Below are 24,590 nucleotides of genomic sequence, written 5' to 3' on the forward strand. Positions count from 1 at the left end.
AGTAGAATAACACTCTAGCGGGATTCAAACCCAGGTCTCGCGGGTGGATCCTCTAGCTTGTACCAGCAACACAATGACACTTCTATGCTTTTCATGGGTGCACTGTTAATTATATTATAATTTATGTCAATTTCTCAATCTCTTTATTTTCTCGGATAATAGACTCAAGATACTTAAAACTTTCTCTCTTTTGGATGACTTGTGTATCATGCCTCACTTTCCACAGCAGCCTCATGCGCTATTTCACTGAACTTGCACTCCAACTAGTCTATCTTGGTCCTGCTCAACCTGAATCATTTACACTCAAGGTCCATCTCAAAACCTCCAGCTTAGCATTAACGCTGCCACTAGTCTTGTCAGCCAGAGCAATGTCATCCACATATTATAACTTAAGTCATGGCACCTCACCTTGAATGTCTTGTTCATGTATCTATAACCAAGGCAAATAAAAAAGGGTTATAAGGTTGATCCTTAGTGCGACTCCATCAAAACTGGAAAGTGCTCCAAATTAAATCTCCTCAACAACTTTAAGTCTCAACCAACAGTCTTAACTCCCATATCTTGAGATTAACGGCTCAGATCTGCAACTAAATGCAACAACATTTATTTTTCCTCCACTGGTCCTTATGCTCTCAACATCCTCAGCTAGGGGTATACAAAATCGAACCGAAAACCAAATCAAACCGCAAACCGGAAAAAAATCCCACTAGTGGTTTGGTTTGACTTGATTTGGTATTGGGAAAAAAAACCCTACTATATTTGGGTTGGTTTGGTTGTAACTAAAAAAAACCAAACCGAGACCAAACCAACCGACATTATATATATAATTTTAAAATTTTATTTTATACATAAAAATATTTACTTTGACATAATTTTTAAATATTTCTTATACTTTTTCATAATTTTTATCTTTTAATATATTATTTCAAGTTTGAAACTTAGAATTCTGAATGATTCAATAAAGATTATAGTCCACATATGTTGGTAATTATAATAAAGTTTAAATCAAAATCAAATTAATACTAATGCAAAAAGGAAATCAATTCAACACTAAGAATGACAATAATATTGAATATTTGTTCTTTAGTTTTACATTGGTTTAGACAATTAAAATGCATAATCTAATTTTAATTTCCTTTATTATTTAGTCATGTAACTATTACTTATTAAACTTATTTTAGCATGATATAGTACTTTTAAATTATGATCATTTTCATTATGACTTGTTAATTTGCAATATTTTTTTTACGCCATTTCATTATTTTTTTTTCTGTTGGATATTTTAGTGTCATTAATCATATCATATTTTGTGTTATCTTCTTAAGAAACACCTTAGATAGTTGTATTTTGATAGGACTAAAAAAATATTTGAAGTACAAGTAAATTATATGTTTGTATGAATACTTTACGGCAAAAACTCGAAAATCCGAAAAACTCAAAAGAATCCGAAAAAACCCGAGTTTATTGGTTTGGTTTGGTTTATAAATTTAAAAATCCGACACAAATGGTTTGGTTTAATATTTAAAAAACCTGAACCAATCCATCCATGTACTAATATGAATCATGAGATGAAATTAACATGAAATCGCATGTCCAAACACTGATTCCATCTCACGATTTCATACTATGATATGATATTGCATGGCCAAACGCCTACTTATACTTTTCAATTACAATTTTACACTTCGAAATGAGTATCCATCAATTTTTGTAAAGAAATAATAAAGAAAATCTAGGGACTAGAGGAAAGAAACTATTAATTGACTTTCATGCCAAATGAAGCATGGACTAGTAGGAATAGTATAATATTTATTTTTATTGAAAGAAGCAGGAAGTATCTTATTATTTAATGGGAAATTTTTCAAAATATCAATATTTTAACATTTAATAGGATTCATTGTCAACACTTTCAATATTTAGTAAAAATGTCAAAAAATAGTTTATTATGTATCTTATTTAAGTTTTTATTATTTGTTTTAATTGAAAGAATACAATTGTTAAATAACAGAAAGGAGAAATTTAGGGGAAATAATAATTTTAAAAAGGAACAATCCCTTAAAAGTCTCATTAGTTACAAAAATCAGAACTGAATACTTCATCGGCGACCCCATTGTTGATCAATTTTCTCATTATCGATATTCAAGATTCAATTGAAAATACTCAATCTCTGATCAATTTATTTTGATTAAAATCTATTTTTTTCTGTTTGGTAAGATAGGTTTGAATGAAATAGGACAAAAAAATTTGTTGACAAGCAGCTTTGGAGATGGATTTTTCTGCTAGAAGTTCGATAAAATTGGTGGAATACAAATTGGACCATGTATTAGTTAATTGCTTCATCCTTAATCTGTTTCTAATTGATTATAATTTTGATATGAATTTTTTAACATAATTATAAACTGTATCTATTTTCATTGTAAATTGTATGTATTATGAACAAAGTATGAATAATTAGTTTTGGTGGATTCGTTGAATTTTTTGGCTTGTTGAATACGAAAATAATAATGGATTGTTTGAAGACATATTTTTTTCATTGGCTGTTTGTTTTAAATTTTTCGAATCAAATTATATCCCTACGAAAAATAAATTGGAACGGGTACAATTTTTTACGATAATTGTACTGTATTTTCGTTTATTTATTTGTTATTTGTTTTCTGTTGATTGAACTATATTGTATCTTAGAGACCACATCATATAAATACAAATTTATACCACAATGTAACTTATAAACCACACCAGACATATACAATAATTATTATGATCTAATGAATACATCAAATATGCTATACTGAATAGAATCTGAAAAAATCATCACTACTTGTTTAAAATGAATACAAATGTATAAAGTTAATATGTATCTTAACTTGACTGGATAAAAACAACACTCTTGCAATGTCCATAACTAGAAAATGATACACATAGCATAATGAATATAAACACATGTAAATACAGTAACTTATAAAGCTCATAACACAACTACAACAAATATGCCATAACGAATACAAAACAATCAAATAATAAGGAGTGAATACAATCTGAAATATCATCACTATTTATTTTAAAGGAATACAAATGTATAAGTAAATATGTATCTTTAATTAATTGGATACAAACAACACTCTTACAATGTCCATAACTAGAAAATGATATGCAGAGCATAGTGAATACAAAAACCTATAAGTACAATAACTTATAAAATCACACAACACAAATACAACAAATATACCATGATAAATACAAAACCATCCAATAAGAATTCATTAATACAATCTGAAATAGCATCACTATCTAAAGTATAAAAATATCCTTAATTTACTGAATACATACCAATGTACATACCTAGAAAAGGGTGATTCCAAATATGTGGTATTTTATCAAAACTAACAAAATATCCACAACAATATTTCGACCGTCTCTTCCATCATTGTAGCAGCGGATCCTACATTATCCGCTATTTCTTGAGTAATACGTAGATTAAATGATGAAAAATCGCTAGAAAATTATTGATTAAGTTGGATACCTCTAGTAATTCTCTTAGATTCTGCCATTGGAGAGTGATTTGGAGTTTATCAAACTCTAAACGTGATTTCAACTACATACAACAATTTGAACGATTTAAAAAAATTAAATCATAAAACAAATCTTAAAAAACGGATAAATATGCATATCTTAATCAAAAGGATTGTGTGAATATCTTTATAAAATATATTTTCCAATTTCTGAAAGAAAAAAACAAACAAACAAGAAGGAACAGAGAGAGGCATGCTTTGAAATGAGAAGAATTGGAAGATGAAAATACGAGAGAGAAAATATTCACTTTTTTTTAACATATGAGAGAATTAATTGGAAAATGTGTAATTAAGGTGAAATAAAATAGGATACACAATCTTTTCTAAAATAATGACATTTTGACATTTTTACTAATTAAGTTAGGTTTTTTGACTAGTTTGCTAATTTTCCCTTATTTAATTTGTGTGATCACATCATCTTTAAGATTTATTAGAAAAGTATCACATATATTGACTTTTATTATATTAAAAAATTAGGCATAATACATAAATGTGTCCTCTAATTTGACCGCATTTTACATTTATACCGTCCAATTTTGGGTATGTGCAAGTAGTCACTTGAACTTATATAAAGGTGAACGAGTAGACACATGAGTCATATGTGACATACTACACGTAGAACACCATGTATCACACAAATTGTCATGTACGATGTCACATAGGACACATGTGTCTATTTGTTCAACTTTACAAGTTTAAGTGTCTACCTGTGCACATCCAAAATTGGAGGACATAAATGTGAAATAAAGCCATGTTAAAAGACATATTTATGTATTATACCTATTAATTAACAAACCACATTAAATATACAAGGTTGAAACTGTTAAACCCCCCCAATTAGTTTATGTTATTAAATTACATATTGTCTCTTTCAACATTTACTGTTTTTTATATGTTGCAATTTATGAATCTTTGCCGTTACAAGTAAAACCTGCAAACTTCCAACTTTGTATATAACCATAGGGCCTTTTACTCTTCTCTACCACCAATTTTTGTATACCTAATTAAAGTAAAACTTTTGATATATTTTCTGATTTTTCCCAAGATCAAGAATAATCATCAATGAATAGTGATTCGAGACGCATACTCATGACGTTACGTTCCAAGTCAAGGTATGAGACAACTTGCAGGCACCTTAACTATTTTACTAGTCATGTTTTATCTTCCATCAAGGCTTAGACAGATGAAAAAATCGACTGACATATTTTATTTTATTTTGTATTGTTTATTGAATATTTGATGTTTTTGGAGGATTTGCAGAGTAGGGTCCAATAATGATTCTGGAAAGAGGATAAATTCTTCAATCATTTCAAAAACAATTTCTGCATCTAAACTTTGTAGATGTGATGCTTTGGGATCACAAATTGATACCAATGCCCTTGTCTCTCTTGAAAGGAAGCCGTCTTTTAACCATTCATCTAAGGTATTATACAAAAATGTGAATTACTTATTATCTAGGTGCTCATTATGCAAATTTTGTGTCAAATGGATACCTTAGAATTGATATAGTAGACTTCAACTAGTTTGGGATTGTGGCGTAATCTGTAATCATAGTTGTTATATCATTTTTGTATCAATTTGTCCAAAAATTATATTTTTTTGTGTGTGTAGAATCAAACCGATAGACGTGTTGTTATGCAAGAACAAATGGAAAAACTTGAGGAGGATTTGAGGGAGACAAGAGAACAATTATGTTTTGTTGAAGGAGAAAAGAAGAAAGCTATAAACGAACTAAGTGAGATAAAACAAGTAGTCCACAAGGCAAGTGATGGAATAACATCAAGTGAACTCTATGAAGAAGTTAGGACTTTGAAGGAATTTCTTACTAACAAACAAGAAGAGTTGAAGATAAAAGATAAGAATATCAAGTCTTTGAAATTGGAGCTCGAAAAGGCGGCAAAATGTGATCTCAAGATACCAGAAAAAGATGTATTTAGTCCTGTAAAAGCATTCAAGATACGTGTAACGGATTGGTTATCTGATTTTAAGAGAAGAGTTCAAGAATTGGAAGATGAATTGGAGAACAAGAAGTTATCGGAGTCCAAAATATTTGATGCTTGGTTAGCTAAGACAAGACAGTTTGAAAAAATCAAGATTGAACTTGAAGAATCCATGCTTGAAATAGCTTCTCTTCATGAAAAGATTGAATCTTTTGACACTTCTTACAATGGGGAGATTAAAAATTTGACCGAAAAGGAAGTAGAAAACAGCAAGTCTGGATTCGAATTGGTAAAAGAGAACGAGAAGATTGCATCGTCAAAGGCCAAGGCTTTGAATGATGAGATGAGTTTGCTAAAAAAAAAGATGAAATTGGCAAATGAGGCAGAGGAAAGGAGCAGAAAGGCTTTAGATGATTTGGTGTTGGCGTTGAAGGAAGTTTCTTACGAAGCATCTGAGGCAAAAGAGAGACTTTGTGCTACTCAACAAGAATTAGGACTAGTGAAAAAGGAAGTTAGAAATCTGAAAGAGATTGTCAAAAGCAGTAAGGCTAGATATAAAATGTTTTTGGATGAAGCGAAAAGGGAAACAGAATTGTATAGGAACACAGCAGAGAGATTGAAATTAGAGGCAGATGAGTCACTTTCGTCTTGGAATGGGAAAGAAATGAGCTTCATCGAATGTATAAAAGAAGTTCAAGAAGAACGAAATCTTACTCTACACGAAGCTACTAAGCTCAACGAGTCTCTTAAAGAAGGCGAGCAAAGAAGTAAAGCAGCAAGGGAAGAAAACTACAAATTGAGAGACATCTTAAAGCAGGCTATCAATGAGGCAAATGCTGCAAAAGCTGGTGCTGACTTAGCTAGACGGGAAAATTCTCAACTCAAAGATTGTCTAGCTAAAACAGGATGAATCGAGAATATGAATGCATTGTGAATGATGAACTTGCCTCACGACAATCTCAACGAGTACAAACAGTTGCATTTTTTTCAGCATCAACAGAACACAAACATGCAGAATGGGGAGCAAAAGAAAATGAATTCAACAAAGGAGAGGATCACATAAGCCAAGAAAACTTTCAGCTTCAATCTACGTGAGGTAAAGCTTCCAAATGATAACGATTCTGAGAAGGTGTCAAAGACTATGTATCGTAAACATTTTTGCAATTCATATAGTAATAGGAGTTTAATTAGGAGAAGAAAAACATTAGTTCTGAATTCGGAAGAGTTGCTAACCTCATAACGAGGTATAGTTTTCATAAGAATGGACTATTGCCTAGTCTACATTATATAGATACACTTGAAATAGTATAGTTATTGTTCATGTACTCCTACGAAATCTTTCTGTAGATTCTGTCTATAAGAAAGCAATTTCATCATCACAATCCCACCAAATAACTCTGTTACTTAATATTAAGATGAAACCTCAGAGCAAAATGTCTGTACTCGGTAGCCACAACTGTGTTTAAATGCTTCTTACTTATATCGTTTGCTTCTTGTTACAAGACGTAGTCATATTTTGGCCAATAATTGGGACCAAGAATACTTCTTTTTGGTCTTGGTTTGGTGTCACTTGTAGTTCAAAAAGGCAAAGGGTTGTGGCTTTAGCTCTTCCTAATTTGCAACTTCAGGGCACAATTTCCCCGTCTTTGGTCAATTTGTCCTTTCTCAGTGTGCTCAATCTCGAGAACAACATCTTCTAAGGTGGAATCCCTTATGGCCTTGGCCACTTCCCTCGCTTGCAAGTGATTGATATTCAGAACAACCAACTCCAAGGAAGAATTCCAATAAGTCTATTTCAACATCAGAGATTTCAAGTAATTTCATCGCGTTTCAATAGACTCTGTGGTGAAATGTGGAGAAGGTCATGGTATGTACCGGAACTTAGAGTTACAATAGCCTCACAGGTATAATCCCTCCTTCTGTCAGAAATGCCACGAAGCTGCTGAACTTCAGTTTGTCTAGGAAGAGAATCAAGGGTCAAACTCCGAAGGATATCGTAATGTAAGCCAAGTTGCATTTTTGTACTTGACTGATAATCAATTATCAGGTTCTGCTAGTACTGGGATCTACATCAGAAAAGATGCAGCAAGAGTAGTATGAGTATAAAATCACGAGTACTCATTAGACATCATAGACTGACCGAACAAGACTAGTAGCTATATCACATAAAGAATATGAATAACCCTGCACTCAGAAAAGTCCAAGTAGTTCAATCAATATAGCAAATAGACTCAATATGAACATGTAATAATACGAAATACAATGAAATGACCAATGATCCTATCGTATACACCCCCTCCACAATCGCTCTACTGTGAGGTAGGATCCATGGGGGATTGTTGCCATAGATATACATGTCGGGAATCATTTTCCTTCGCGCACAACATCACAAGCAAATACCCAGTACCATTTTTCTTTGGGTTTCACCACAATATCCAATCATCCAGAACCATTTCCCTTCGAATACATAAAACAGAGCATTTTTTTCAAAAACATAGTTTTTCGAGACAGTTAAATCACATCACTACCATATTTGTAATTTTTGAAATTCGTTCACATAAGCAATCTTCAGGCGGCTGAGCCAGAAAAATTCTCTTATATTCAGATTGCATCTCCAAAGTGTCACGATCCAACCCGTCATGAGAGGCACCCACGTTAAATCTTCGGTGGAAGAACCAATAATTCACTAATACACAAGCAATTGATCACTTAAAACAACATTTTTAATAAGAAAAACAAGTCTTTATATCAACCACGTCTAGAGTGTAGGTTCGGGGTGAGAAACTCTTCAGCATATGATTTCATTTGGCTTACAATTATTCCACTAAATCTTGATAAAAAAAACTTGCACAAATTAACTTTTTGCATAAACAATATTTCAAAATCACGACGAAGAGATAGTCCCAGTAATCACCTCTAAGAAACCTTGAAACTCAGTTTTCAAAATCATCCACACATCTCTTGAAGTAGTAGCTACTGCAATTCTGAAGAAAAATGTCTCAAAAACGTCTTTTTTAATAAAGGACAAAGCTTTGGCATCCTTCTTTTTGATTTCTTTTAATCTCTTCTCTTCCTCTGCATCTTTCTCTTCTATATCAACGAACTCATATATATTCGATCAAGTTCCACAATTCTTGAGACCTAAATAAGGTCTTCATCTTGAAACTCCAAAACTCATAGTTCTCATCATTGACGACATGTATAAGGGGTTGTGAAGTAGAGGACATATCATTAGTTGCCATATTTTTTTACTTCGAGTATTTCACTCCGTCGTTGTTTCTTTATCTCTTTATTTTCCAGTAAAAAGACGGAACACTCGCTCTGATACCATAATGTAGGAAAAAAAGATACGTTTTACATAGAAAACTTAGGGTTGCACAAGTAAGATGAAGTAATTTTTTTGAAGAAGTGCCTTCTTTATTAATCGAAAGACTCTACCTTTTATATGCTTAGAAATTCAGAAAGATCAAATCTATGCAAGACTCCACTCGACTAAAACTAAGAAAATATTTACCAGAAAAAGTTGCAACTAAATAAAAAAAATATATCAACCTAACAAAGACTTTCAACTCTAGTGAAAGACTTATTCAACTCACAGTAAAACATCTTATGTTCTTATAATCAATTCTCAACAGTGAAAACCTTAAATAGAATTAGTTGATAGTTACAAGGCCTTCTGATGTTTCAAGAATCTTTTATCTAGTAGTCTTTGCACACTTATGTATACTAACTTTTTAATTTGTCAAATAATATTGTATATTTTTCTTTATATATATATTATCGACTACCACGCTGTTTTGGTCCATGGATGAAGTTTGCTCACTGCAGATTATGAATATTTGCATATATAAGTCACTTAGCATATGTGTATACTTTACTTATTGTTATGTTGTTTCATGATGTAGTGAGTGTTGGGTATTATTTGCCCTGAATTTCTTACCATAAATAGGTTTTTCTTTAAGAAAAAGGTTTAACATTGGCTACCCTTTTTCTTGTAGGAAAATGTTTAGGATTGGCTAGTCCTTTTCTTGTGGGAAAAGGTTTAGGACTCTACAAATAGAGATTTGTTCCTTCAAACTTAATCAACACTCACAATGTAGTCCTAGGGGCTTTTAGAGTTTTGGTTAGGGGGAGAATTTGTGGGACACAAGTTTGATATGTTATCACTTGTGTAAACCTCTCATGCAGTGGTGGAGCCGAGTCTGAAATTTAATTAAGGGTGTCCAAAAATAATGATTTGTGGCTATCAAAATAAAATAAAAAAATATTGTGCTATTTGGGGTTTGAATCCAAAACTCCTTCGCTCAAATGGACACCTATTACCACTACACCAAAGGCATTACTTTTGTCAAGGGTGTCCAGCTTTAAATATATATTCTTTAAATGTAGAATTTGACATATTTATACAGCGTAATTTTTCGACGAAGGGTGTCCAGTTGGACACCCTTGGGTAGCTCTAGCTACGCCCCTGCTCTCATGTATTCCGAGTGAATTGGTTGAGGTTAATTCTCTCTATATTCTGTACTCTCATATTTATACAGTGGATTACTCATCTCCTTTGTGGATGTAGGTCGATTGACCGAACCACCTTAAATCTTTGTGTCTTTTGGTATATTTCTCGTTTGTCTTCTTACTCGTGGTCTATCGAGGTTTGCTTTGTTAACTTTCGCATTACACCTAATTATTTTTGATCCTAACAATGAGTATTGAATGACTGAACGATCTTTATTGATATAGTTGATCTTGTGGTAATTATACTTGTTGACTGTGGATTGTTTATGTGCTAAAGTCTGGTCTACTTGTTAATTGACTTGCGTGTGCTTGTTTCTAATTTGATATCTATGTTTAACACATGGATCAAAAAAATGTAAAGATGATATCAAAAGTAAAATTATTTGGATCAATCTAATAATACTTAATTAGTGGACATTTGATTAAGTGGTTTTTGACCATCCTTAATAAACATCACATTGAAATAGAAAACAAACAAACTAGTACTTATATAGTGTTCATGACCTGACACTATATTCTTGTTCTTGTGGAACTTACAGTACATACATGTTCCCACTTTATTCTAGTAGTACAAATTTATATATTTTAAACACACAACCACATGGATATTACCTTATTCTTATCATAGCCTTTAAGCTAGAACACAGACATAATTTAGTTGCATTGACTCTGGCATCCTGGTCCACAGTAAGCAGGAGTAGTGCCACAATAACCATATTGACTACAACATAACCCATTGGCACACAAAGCTCCACTAGCTTGGCTTCCACATTGTTGTGCATTTGCTGCACTTAGCAACAATGCTAAAATAGTTACAACAAGCACAACGAACTTCATCATTTTCATTTTTCTTAGTTTTATGAGATATTTATTCAGTAATATTAGTTATGGATGGGATTTAAGTAGAAGAATGCATGGGGTATTTATAGTGAGTGATGTACCTACTTTTGTTGAAAAGTTTAGGTTCATGTGTGGGAGAAAGAAGAGTATTAGCAATGTGTGAGAATGATATTTTTATTTGTCTTATTTTCTCAGAAGGAAAATCATATAAGTAACACTTCTATTTTAGACATAATATATAAACGTGCCCTTTAACTTGACCTCATTTGGCATATATATCCACTAATTTTGAGTGTGCACAATAGACACTTAAACTATTATAGATTCAACAAGTAGCCACTCGCATCCTACATGACAATTCACGTCCTACGTAGCATCCTACATGGCATCATATGTGTATTATGTTATGTATGATGTGTGTCTACTTGTTCAGCTTTATACATGTCTAAGTGCCTACTGGTGCACACCCAAAATTGGAGGATATAAATGTGAGTTAATACTAAGTTTAAGAATATTATGTTTTTATTTTAATGCAAAACAGAACAACACAATTTATTCATTTTTAAAAATTGATTAACAAACATAATTCGACACGGTATGTTCCTAGACATTTTCTTATTTTCCACAACATTATTAGAAAGGACAAATTGAAAACTCAGAAAATAATAATATTTTCAAGGACTCCTATCTCCAAAAGGTGGTTTTTACTATAATAGGGAGAAAGAAGAGAAAAAGTAGAATCACAACACTACCATATTTGTAACTTTGAAATTTCTTCACATCGATAATGTTCAGGCGGCTGAGCCAAAAAATCCTCTTATGGAGAAATTGGGATAGGACATAAGTATCCACTAAATTATGACCGAAATTTCAGCAACATTTCCCTCTAAACTCAAATTTTATGAATTTTTTTTACATTTTTTGTGTTGACTTGACACTTTCAACCAGATAATAAATTTCTCCGATGGCTTATCGGTAGGATTCATAGATATACATATATAGTCATGCGATAGAATTTACTTTCATTTGATTTTACTTCGATCGCCTACGTTCAACCGATCCAGATATAATACATAGACCTAGCCAGTCCCCCATGTGTCATGTCCAACCTCAAGCAGGTGGTGCGTGTGTATTAGTGCACTGGTGGATACTGGAGCACTCACAATTTTGTGACTAAATTAAAGCCGCAACAAGGAAATTAGAGTCGAAGCTCGCTCCAACTAACTCCCATGTTAAGACCGTGAATGCTAAGGCTCAAAATGATCATGGTTAAGCCAATGGTGTTGATGTCAAATTGGGCAATTGGAAAGGTAGGACAAACTTTACCGTCACTATGATGGATATCTTTGACATTGTTATAGGAAAAGAGTTCTTTAGACATCGTCATACTATGATCGTCCCTTACCTCCAATGTCTCTTGGCCATGGAACAAGAAGGATCTTGCATGGTGCCTACAATGACTATGCCACACAAACATAGCCAAGCACATCTTTCGGCTATGCAATTAGTCAAGGGGCTGAAGAAGGGGGAGCCGATATTTAGGGAAACCATTGCAAGTATGGAGGAATACATGGTTTACTGAGAGACATTGTCGCCTTGCATAGAGAAGCTACCGGAAGAGAATAAAGATGTTATGCCTGACAAGCTACGCTACCGAAGTACCTTCCTTGTCAGGCCCCGAGGCTACCCTCTAGACGTAACACAGGACCTAGGATCACGAGTGACCCCTAGCTAATCCTGAGTCTGGCATATAATAAGCATACTAAAAGATATAACTAGGTAAGCGGAAGCATAAATGTAAAATGAGCCAAAACTAATTTGACTCCAAATAAAAAAATATCTGAATATCTAGGGGAAACAACCCCAAAAAAACTGAACACTGACTCTATGTCTGAAAGCCTCTAATACTGATGAGATGTTGGGATATGCCCCCAGCTAACTCTAGAAAAACTGAAAACTAAAGTAAAGACTAAAATAGAAAGCATGTCTATTGTCCTCGAAGTATGAGGACTCACAACTGAAGCTGTTGAAGTCGAATCAAGGATAAATCTAAGCGTTATCTGGATGCTGAGTGCCTGAACCTACATCATGAAATAATGTAGCGCAAAGTATGCGTCAGTACTTGGAATGTACTGAGCATGCATGATATAGATATGCTAAGCTGAACAAAGTATATAAGTTGAACAATGCATAGCTGAGCAATGATATATTCTGAACAAGGATATAGATATGTACTGAAGTATAACTGAGAACTAAATTGAATGCAATGACCAAGTACTAATCATGTAGATAACATGCTGAATTGATTTTTGAAGTAAATGTTGAAAACCTGGTCAATGTACTAAGAGTCTGACTGTAGGAGCTACTATTAACCGACATAAACCACATGAGTTAAACGTGGAGTCCGATGTATACGCCCCATCGAGAGGACCCACTATACCTTGCCAGGGGTATAAAGGCACGATTGTGGCATGATCACTATATTTGATTTCCAACAGAGGGGACTTATAAACCTATACGGGCACGTAGTTTTAGGACTTTGAGGCTACGCTGAACCCTAGTCCAACTCGGTGCTAAGTCTACTCCCATCTGAATATTTATGAAGCTAAAATGCACTAAATACTGAATAGCTCAAAAACTGACATGGTAACTGAGAATGCAACATTTATATACTTAGATTATGGCATTCGAAATCTGAAGCATGAATTTATGTCTGGTTGGCCTAGCAAGTAAAATTCATAAACTAGGATAAATTTACACAAGCTAGGGTTCTGAGTGATATGCATGGAATTATACTTAATTATCAAGAAACAATTTTATTTCGATCAAAGGAACCATAATCACAACAAATCTTGAAAAAATTAAAAACCCTAAGTCTGAACAGTTTATGAAAATCTGAAGAATTTACTAAATTCTAGGGACCTAATGGGTGAAAGGAACCCACTAGTGAAATCCCACATACCTGGTGACAAAATCTATGGAGAAATCCTTTGGATGTTGGGGCTGAACTTTAAAGAACGCTTCTGCTTTTTCTTGGAAGGGTTGGTCGCCTTTCTCTTCTTTTCTCTCTAACTTGAGTGATTTTAGGAGAATGAGGGTTTTGGGTAGGTTCTAACTAGATTATTAGGCTTAGACTGAGTAAAATGACGTAGTTTAGGCATCAAACGACGTAATTTTAAGTGCCCAATGCATAGGGGAAAAGACCAATGCGACCCTGACTTAAATTCTGCCGAAATGGCTACAAGACAGGCTTCACGGGCCGTCATGACGACCAAGTCCCATCTAGCAACTCGTGAAGATGCCCTGCCCGACAAGGCTTCACTAAAATGGGCATAACGTTTTACTCCAAGCTTGGATTTTAGCAAACTTGGTGGCGTTGGAAAGAAAACTCAATTATCTTTAATTTGTTAGGTCATGGGCCACCTAATTTATTTTGTACTAAATGATATGACCGTTTGAAGTTGACCCAAAACTTGAAGGATGAACTGCCCCATTCACGGTCAACTTCACGGACCGTGTGAAGCACCATAGGTCATGTAAGTCACGGTGATTCTTCACAGTGAGTTGGGGTTGCACTGATTCGTTTCCACGACACACTTGACGAATTGTGTGGGGTACCACGAACCGCTAGTGGACCGTGGTTCCTCACTATCCTTGGGGAGTCTTTAGCTTGCTTTCACGGGCATATTGACGGACTGTGTGGGGTTCCACGATCCGTGTAGGGCTCGTGGACCTATGTGGTTCACCTATTTTCTTGGTTCAGTCTTAGATAGATTTCTGAGGTGTTACATTCCTCCTAGACGCGAGGTAGATCACGAGATTGAGTTGGAGCCAGGAGCTAAGCCATATGCATTTGTTCATTATCATATGGTTCCACCTGACTTGGAGGAGCTCAAGATACAATTTAAAGAGCTATTGAATGTCGGTCACTTCCATCCATCGAAGACACCCTTTGGCGCGCTGGTGTTGTTCCAAAAGAAAATTGATGGGTCATTGCGCTTATGCATATACTATCAGGCGCTAAAAAAGTCATAATGAAGAAAAAATATCCAATTCCACTAATAGCTGGCCTATTTAATAGAATTGGACAAGCCAAGTACTTTACAAAGGTTGATCACAAAGGTTACTATCAGATTCACATTGCAGATGGAGATGAGACACAGACAACATGTGTGACGAGATATGGAGCCTTTGAGTTGTTGGTAATTCCCTTCAACTTAACCAATGCACCTGCTACATTTTGCACCCTCATGAACAAGTTCTTTTATCCCTATCTTGATCAGTTCGTGGTAGTCTACTTATATTACATAGTCATCTACAGTAACACCTTTGAGGAGTATGTAGAGCATTTAAGGAAGGTTTTCCAAGTCTTGTGGGAGAATCAATTATACATCAATAGGGAGAAGTGTGAGTTTGCACATTCAAAAGTACACTTCTTAGGCCATGTCATCAGCAATGGCAAGCTATGCATGGACGAGGTGAAGGTACGAGGTATCCAAGAGTGGGAGACACCTACAAAGGTAACCGAGTTGAGCTCCTTCCTTTGTCTTGTTAACTACTATCATCGGTTCATCAGTGGATATTCAACCAAAGAAGCACCATTGACCAACTTGCCAAAGAAGAACAACTTATGGGTTTGGATTGAACATTGTCAAAAGACATTTGATCAAGGCCTTAAGACAACTATGACGGAGGACCTAATCTTGGCATTGCTCGACTTTACCAAGATATTCGAGGTACATACAGATGCTTTTGATTTTGCCATCGAAGGTGTTTGATGCAAGATAAACATCCTGTAGAATTCGAGAGACGTAAGTTGAATGAGGCAGAACTATCATCTTATGTGTAGTCGTTTGTGACTCTGAGTTAGGCTTAAACACGATAAGAGAGTACAGTTAGACTCAAACCTTGGTAGTGTTAGGGTTTTGCCTTGATTTTTTTTTTCATATTTGAGTTTTACTTTTTCCTCAAATAAAAGAACCATAATTGCTTTTACTTTTCTTGAAAGGAAAAAATAAATCTCTTCCATATTTGGTTATCATTTCCTTAGAGGAAAAGTTTGGAGATTTATATATTGAAGATCTCTATTCATATTCTCACAGCATAACACAATAGAATCTACAATGTAGTCGTTTAGAGACTTTTGTTTTTGAGGAGATTTTTTCTCTACAATTTTTATGCTTTTTATTAGTTTTTAAATATGTAGGCCAATTGGTCATATCATATATATGTTACTTGCAGTATAGTTTTATGTGTCGTCTAATTTATCGCCATATGATTTGCAAATTATAAGCTTCCGCATGATGCTCTGATTACTTTCGAACCCAATAAATAAGAGTAGACATATGGGTAAGAGTTGGAGGAATTTCAGTTTCCTTGCATACTCAATTGTAACATACACGTACATATTAAATAACTACAGATGAGATAGACTCCTAATAGGATAATAGGTCTGCAAAATAAAGGCCAACAAACTCTTAATGATGTCAGGTAACTATCCTGGAGATGTTCTAACATCCCCCTCAAGTGAAGTTGAAATCTTTGAATCGGCAGTGTGTCCAGTTGGACACGCTTCGTCAGAAAATTATGTTTTATATATATGTCAAATTCTACATTTATAGATGTCTATATCTGAATGCACATCTGAATATTAAGATGTGGTCTCTAGATCTGAACATTGAATAATTAAGATTGTTTGTTTTCAATATCTAAATATGTATATGAAATTAAACATTATATCAATAAAATATTATAAATTTTCATTTCAATAAAAAAAAATAGTACTTTTTAATTAAAATAATAATATTTTAAATGTTTATATTTGATTAAAAAAATTATATGATATGCAAATAAAAATTGTATATCGATATAAAATTATTGTAGCATGATTTCTTTTAAGAATTCAACATAAACATCATTTTATAACAAAATATATCACGAAAAAAAATTATAGGAATAATATAATATCAAAAAATCCAATAAGTATGATAGATACTAGTTGAAAAAATAATAAAGAAGATTTCACATCTTCAACGCCTAACATATATTCCAGTTCATCAGAAAAATTAAAGATTTTTCATTTTTTTTAGATGACCTTGATTCAATTTTCAAATTTGTGAACCTCTAGCATCATTCATGCTTTTATGTAGCCCATACTTTTTGTAGCTGCCACTTTCACAAAATATACTAACAATTATACTGTATAATGGTTCTTTCAATCCAAGTCCATCTAATTTTTTCTTTGCATTCTTCAAAGTTAGGTGCACTATTTTTTTTAATCGATAACTCCAAAGTATTACTCATCTTCTCATCAATTTCTTCCTCAAAACTTTTTTTTCAACCGAAACTAGAGATTGGGATGAAGAATTATTAGGAGTTGCATCATTTTTATCACAAACTAGATATAGGTATAACTTGGACTTGGACTCCAATCATGAACTCCTGTTGTAGTACAATCTTTAATGTTTTTGGCCTAAACAAATTAAATTCTCATAAGAGACCTCAGATATGTATATATAGTTGTTGTTTTTAATCATGACTACTATTTTTTCACATCTTGAGTTCTTGATAAACACCCAAAGATATTATTACAACATGAGTTCCTGACAAAAATCAATACAACCCAAAAAAATTGTTAATATAAGAGAATACTTGTAAAGATTATGAAAACTTACTAGTTCAAGAGAAAAAAAATTGGTGTTTGATTGAGAAAAGAGAGGAAGAAAGTTTGTAGAGAGAGAGAGAGCAAGTCGCATAATGAGAGAGAGAGAGTCGACGTGATTTTTTTTCTAGCGTATAAAATATTGAATGTTGTTAAGACTCTCCTACAGATCTAATTCGTTCAGATCTTTTCAGACCCATTCAGGGGTTTTTAAAAAAAAGAAACAAATGGACTTAATGGGTTGAATCTGAATGATTATGATTTAGACCTAAAAACCAAACACACTTAATGGACTAAATCTGAATGATTAAGATTCAGACCTTCATTAAGTACAAACAAATGAGGCCTTAAAAACACTTCTTTACTAAACTAACTGAACTAAAATACACCCTCGATTTTGTAACATGAGTGAAATACACCTCTAATTTTTTGCCAAATATAGGGTATTTTGAACACATTTCTCAAATTTTTATTAAGAGTCTCATGCTCCGGCAAGAGTTTGGGACCACTTCTTATGTCATGTTGCAGATTGAGGTGTATCTATGTTTATTTAGTGAAGTAAATGAGTGTTTTTAAGCCTGTCAATAGTTCGGAAATGAAACTAATAATTTACGCCAAATTCAGAGATTTTCTTTCAATACTTCTCTCTTATTATTTTCTAAATTTTCAGTTTGTCATTTCCAGGAATGAGGGAAAAATAAGAAAACATCAAGGAACACATTGTGTCAAATAATGTTAGTCAATTTATTTTTGGAAAAAAAATCTTGTGTTTTGCGTTAAAATAAAAGGAGCACTATATGATTTTCCTTCTGAAAAAAATAAAAAAAGAAGAAGATACATGTCACTAAAATTATTATTTCACACATGTAACTAAAATTTGTCAATTCAAACATAACTACCAATTCTTGAATCCAAATTTATCATAACATGCATGTATTGCGAGTTCCACAAGAACAAGAATAGTGTTAGATCATGAACACTATGTACTAGTTTCTTTTTTTCTTCTATTTTAGTGTAATGTTTATAAAGGTTTGTCAAACAATATCAAAATAAAATGTCCAATAATTATTAGCTAGATCCAAATATTCTTACATTTGATATTTTCTTTGTGTTTTCATCTCCTTTTTGGATTTTCTTTCTTCTGATGTTCATATAACAATTGAGAAAGGTCATAATTTGTTGTTTGTCAAGCATGGGTTGAAAAAAAAGATGCATCCTTGGCCATTCATGCATTCCAATTAGGCAAATAAGTTTTAAGCATGTAAGATGCATGAGATGACTAGTTTTGATACTGGCACATTATCTCCATTTCTTATCAAGCATAAAAATCAACAGATAAAGGGGAGAATGACAATTGTTGTATAGAAATAATACCAATATGCTCTGATAGCGTGATACACAAATGAACAACAACAAAAAAAATATATGTTTTCATACGTGTTGTGCATCTAGAGAATTACATGTGAAAGAATGTTTCTCAAAATTAAGGGTAACACCAATATCTTGACGGATACATATTGTAGAATTCTCGAGAATGATCGAGAGAAATCAAGAATTGTATTGATGATTAAAACTATCGAGTACATGCTCCTTATATATGAGTTGATACAGTCATAGAGTCCTAGGCTAGCTACACTTAGTTATACTATATTAGAAATACAATTATAAGAGTAGTCCTAGTCAAACTCTAACTATTCTAAACAGCTACACCGTTGTACCATGTTGATCAACTCGATCTAGAGTAAGGGAATACAACCTCAAAACATAGAAAACAATCTAAAACGGTCTGAGTCCGAACAGATGGACTAAGAGATAGAGAGGAATCTACAGAAGCCTAGAAAAAATAGCTATTTGGATTTGGTTAGCGTTGGCCTCACATTTGAGTTCACGAAGCGGCCACCTGATTATGCCTTGTACTTAACAAATAAATAGCAAGTGTAATATTGGTACACAAACCATAGTGTATTGGTCGGTGTAAACACATAACTAAAACATAGTAAAGATAAGTCAACACATAATCAACCAATTCAGCATTTCAACAAGACATTTAGTCACCAATCCTGACTTTTCACATGAATCATGTACCACTTGATCACAAACAAGCACGGTTCACTTAAGGTACAAGAAAACAATTAAAAATATACCAAGTGTGGTATCTGAGCCAACCGTTAGTAAGTTGTACCGGTATGGTACCCGAGCCAACCATATAGATATCTCATATCAAGCATGGTATCCGAGTCAACCGTTAGTACAAATCGGGCGTGGTATCCGAGTCAACTGTTAGTACATACCAGGTGTGGTATTCGAGCCAACTATGGGAATATCCTATAATAAGCGTGGTACTTGAGCCAACCATTAGTCACACAATAACAATCACAATCATAATGAAATACAACTACACTTGTAAATATAAGTAACCAAAATACTTTCATTGCATGAGATTGTCAACAATTCATCATTTCACATTCAATCCTTATGTTTTTCCCAATATGCAGTGTACATGTTTCACTATAGAGACAATTAACATGCATACATACATACATAAACTTGGAAAATAATAACCATCACTTACCTCGAATCAAGCCTTGGAAGCTCTATCAATCTAAGTCTTCCCCTTGTTACAAATCCTGGATTGTTTTAGGTCTACAAATAATAATAATGCACAAAATTAACCCAAATTGGCCTAATAATACTTGAAGTATAACTTAATCCTAATCCAAGGTCAGTTACATGATCATCCCACCCAAACCAGGGTATTTTCGACCATTAAATTTTAAAAAAGAACTCCTGTTTAAGATAACCAATCAGGGATTTAAGGCCTAAGAATCAAATATCAAGATAGGGAAGTGAATTACTTGCCTTTATCAAGGAAATTTAGGGAAAACTTAAAGAAACCGCTTAGGTCACCCTTTTTTTCTTCCAAAATCGAGTTTTCCAGAATAATGAGCGATTTAAGGCAATTTCTGCATAAACTACAACTTAACCCACTTAGCAGCTTACAAGGAACATAAACTTGGAATTCTCCCCAAAAGTCTCCCTTTTGTAACATCCCTTCGCACCTTGACATTCTAAACTAATCCGTTCACACCAAGTTCGATATCAGAAGTTCTACTCGCCCAAATTCAATTTTGAAAAGCTCTACGGACTCAGTAATGTCTTAGTTAATAAGATAAACCAACCTAAGCTTAGACAGTTTATCCAATACTTTCCCAGATTTCCCTAGACCTCACCTTGATCAAATTTCATCTAAGACTAGCCTAGCCTAGAATTTTCAATTCACTACTCTGAAAGTTTTCTTACTCAAATTCTTTTATCATTGGTTAATCCATAACGACTAGAGGGGTCATTACAATGGATACCAATTTATCCATCACTCATTCACGAGCTACCAAACAAGAAAAGTTGGGCTAAGCCAAGAAGAAAGTAGTACTTGAATCCTCAAACAAGTAACGGTACTTGTCCTGCATATCCCTCTTGATTTCTGAAGTGGCTTCCTCAACTGAAATATGCTTCCATTGAGCATTCACTGATCTGATTTCCCTAGTTCTCAATTTCCGTACATCTTGATCAAGCATTGCAATTGCCTTCTCTTTGTACCGAAGGTCATCATCTAACAAGATTGAATCCCACTTGACGATGTATTACCAATTGTCATAGTACTTATTCAACATGGATACATTGAACACTAGGTGGCCCAAACAAACTAGGCGAGAAAGCTAATCTGCAAGCAACTAGTCCCCCACTGTCAAGAACTTCAAATGGACCAATGTAATGAGAGTAAGCTTACCCTTCTTGGCAAACCTCACTCCTTTCGTTGGCGACAATTTCAATAATACTTATTCACCAACTTGAAATGTCATGTCTCTTATCTTGTAATTCATATACTTCTTTTGTCTGCTTTAGGCTGCCAAAAGTTTATTTGGATACCCATTACCTTATTTTGAGCTTCCTTTACCAAATCCACACCCACGGGCTTCACATCCCAACATCAAACTATCTTATAGGCGACTACATCCCCTCCCATAAAGTGCTTCAAATGTGTCATGTTAATGCTGGTGTGATAGCTATTTTTGTATGCAAACTCACATACGGGTAAGACTGGTCCTAAAAACCTCCAAAGTCAATCATGCATGCTATCAACATGTCCTCTAGCACATGAATTGTCCTCTCCGACAACTATCTTTATGAGGATGAAAATCTATGCTAAAAGTTAGTTGAGTACTAATGATTCACGTAACTTACCCAGAACATTGAAGTAAAATGAGTGCCTTTGTCTGAAATGATAAAAAGGGGAACCCCGTGCACAACCGTGCTATCTCTTTGAAATATATCTTAGCCAACTTATAGGAGTTGTAATCCACTCAGATTGGAATAAAATGGGTTAATTTAGTCAATTTATCAACAACGACCCAAATTGCATCATACTTCCTTAAGGTCTTAGAGAGTCCTAGCATGAAGTCCATGACTATTATTTTCCACTTCCACTCAAGAATAGACATTCTTTAAATAAAACCTCTAGGAATTTGGTGCTCACAATTTACTTGTTAACAATTACGTCACTTAGAAACATACTCAACTATGTCCCTCTTCGTCTCAGGCCACCATTAAAGTTGTCTCAAGCCTCGATATATTTTAGTTACACCCGAATGAATAGAATGCCATGAACCATGAGACTCTATTAAAACCTTTCAAAATCAAATCACCAACCCAAGGAACAGAAATATGTCTTCTAAACTGAGAACTCCACCTACATCATGTGTAGCATCTACATTCTCGAACTTTCTAGCCTTGATTTTCTCTATAGAAGTATGCTTAACATCAATACTGGCCAACAACCCACCCTTTTTTTTTGAAATCCCCAAGTGCATGAACTTAGATGCTAGAGTTTGAATCTCTCTAATTAAGGGTCACATATACACCCCTTAGCAAGCCAAACTACCTTAGCCAATTGTCTTCTGGTTTAATTCATATGCTACCACATTGTCCTTGTCTGGGTGGTACTACATTGTCACATCATAGTCTTTAAGCAACTCCATCCACTTCTTCTACCTCAAATTTAAATCTCTCTAAGTAAACACATGTTGTAAGCTGTGATGATTTATAAACAGTTCACACTTATGACTACAAAGATAGTGTCGCTAGATATTGAGTGCAAACATTACCATCCTTCTTCTTCACAAACAGGATCGGAGCACCCCAAGGTGAAACAGTGAGACAAGTCAATCCCTCATCTAAGAGTTCTTGAAGCTGAGTCTTGATAAGAAGGGATAGAGATTGGGCGAGTACCCGGCTCCAAATCTATAAATAAATCAATGTCTCTATCCAAAGGCATACCTTGCACATCCGAAGAAAATAATCCTAGAAATTATGAAACCACTGAGATTGACTCGATAGATAGGGACTCCACACTAATATCCTAGAGAGAGCTAAGTAGGACAAAAAAAATACCTCCCACTAGTCTTATAGCTAGAACAAAAGATATGATTTTTTCGGGTTTAGGCTTATACACACCTTTGCACTCCAATCTATCCCTACCTGGGATTTCTAGAGTTATTGTGTTAGCATTACAATTTTGCACATCATAATAAGGTGACAACCAAGTCATACCCAATATCACATTGAAATTTAGCATATCCAAAATGGTCAAATCTTTCCAAGTCTGAAGAACCCCATATATATATATATATATATATATCATAGAATAAGTATAATAAACATGGGTTGCTACCATTGACTCCCAAACCGGGGTAGAAACATAATGGGGGCATCAATGATATCCCCAATCAAGTGAAGTTAAAATGCAAATTTAATAAATACATATGAATATGTGGAACCCAGATCAAATAAGATAGAAGCCATTCAATCAAAGACAAGAATAGTACTTGTTATCATTACAACTGATGCCTCAACCTCAGTCTTACCTGAGAAGGTGTAACACTAATCTCTATCATCATTCCGGACAACCCTTCTACCTGGGTGCCCCATTCCCCTCCCAGCATTATCATTTCCTCTACTCCACGGCCTCTCTGGTTCTTACCATGCCCACTCTCTGAGCGTGCTCTTCCATTACCACCTCCACCTGCTGGGACTACAACTTTAGTCTGATGTTGTACCGGGTTGCCTGTCAGTTTATGAGAGTATTCTCTCTTAAAGTGACCCACGTCACCATAGTTTAAATATTCTCAGTCAAGTGAGGTTAGGCTGACTAACAAATAAAAAGATGCTTGACCACTTTGAGCTAGAGACTACTACACGACCCATGAATAACCACCCCTAGAAGCTAGTAAAGCCAATTGAATCAGATGAGCTTAATACACCTGCTAACCAGGACCTTTGAATTAGGAACCATTGTAGTTGCCCACATTGTTGGACCTCTTAGCCAATGATTTGTCCTACCCAACGTACGCAATTCATTCAAATTTCATCACATAGTTGGTTACCTTATTGAAGCTCTTTCTTGTCGAAGTCATGTGCATAGATAAGACATGCAATTCAGTGTTTAACCCATTCACATAAAGCAGAACCCTCTCATCCTCAATACTCACAAGTTAAGTAGTGTAGCGAGAGAAGACATGGAACTTAGCCTCATAAGTTGCTATATGTTGAAAGCGCAAAAGGAGGGTGAATTGCTATTTTTTTTATTTTCTGTTGTGAGTAGTTGACTTGAGATACACCTCAGTCGACTACAGTTTGCTAACAGGTATAAGCAGAATCGAAAAATGCGTAAAGTAAACTTGACACAGTAATTTTTAAACTGGTTGGGATCCAAAGTGGATCTTACGTCCAGTCCCCTTGGGTTGCAAGGGTGTTCTCTTCTAGACTTGGTAACTTTTGATAGGTGCACAAAGTTGAGTGTGACTTCACAGTTTACACTCAGTTTCTTTTCTCTCTTTGTTTTGATACAACGCCTTACCAACAATATTTATCTTTTTTTTTTCTGTTTACACAGTAGAACTAAGTAATACATTGCTTATCAAAAGTAGAGTAGGGAGTGTTTGAGATGATTCAGACTTGTTTGTATATCTTGTCAGTTTGTGGATGGAGTATATTTATAGTGTTTTAGGCTTG

The 24,590-nt window shown here is 34.3% G+C and overlaps 3 protein-coding genes across 5 annotated transcripts in view; 2 read left to right on the forward strand and 1 right to left on the reverse strand.

The window, feature by feature from the left end:
• LOC125839081 (actin-depolymerizing factor 10-like) overlaps window positions 1-24,590 on the reverse strand; it is an 858,671-nt gene that overhangs the window by 594,277 nt on the left and 239,804 nt on the right. The gene's annotated exons all lie outside the window — the stretch shown is intronic.
• Window positions 1-24,590, forward strand: part of LOC125839078 (peroxisomal membrane protein 11C-like) — a 485,045-nt gene that overhangs the window by 155,229 nt on the left and 305,226 nt on the right. The gene's annotated exons all lie outside the window — the stretch shown is intronic.
• Window positions 4,632-6,419, forward strand: LOC125839039 (putative WEB family protein At1g65010, chloroplastic). Its single transcript, XM_049518025.1, has 3 exons — window positions 4,632-4,681; window positions 4,821-4,992; window positions 5,181-6,419. Exons 1-3 carry the CDS (start codon window positions 4,632-4,634, stop codon window positions 6,417-6,419), a joined length of 1,461 nt encoding a protein of 486 aa, XP_049373982.1.

Source organism: Solanum verrucosum, unplaced genomic scaffold (assembly GCF_900185275.1).
Source record: "Solanum verrucosum unplaced genomic scaffold, falcon-dt-bn FXZP01000163.1, whole genome shotgun sequence".
In the NCBI taxonomy this organism is placed as follows: Eukaryota; Viridiplantae; Streptophyta; class Magnoliopsida; order Solanales; family Solanaceae; genus Solanum; species Solanum verrucosum.

Coding starts and splice junctions, on each gene's coding strand:
- LOC125839039 (XM_049518025.1), top strand. CDS start 4,632: ATGAATAGTGATTCGAGACGCATACTCATGACGTTACGTTCCAAGTCA. Junction 4,682..4,820: donor ACGTTACGTTCCAAGTCAAG/GTATGAGACAAC, acceptor ATGTTTTTGGAG/GATTTGCAGAGTAGGGTCCA. Junction 4,993..5,180: donor CTTTTAACCATTCATCTAAG/GTATTATACAAA, acceptor TTGTGTGTGTAG/AATCAAACCGATAGACGTGT.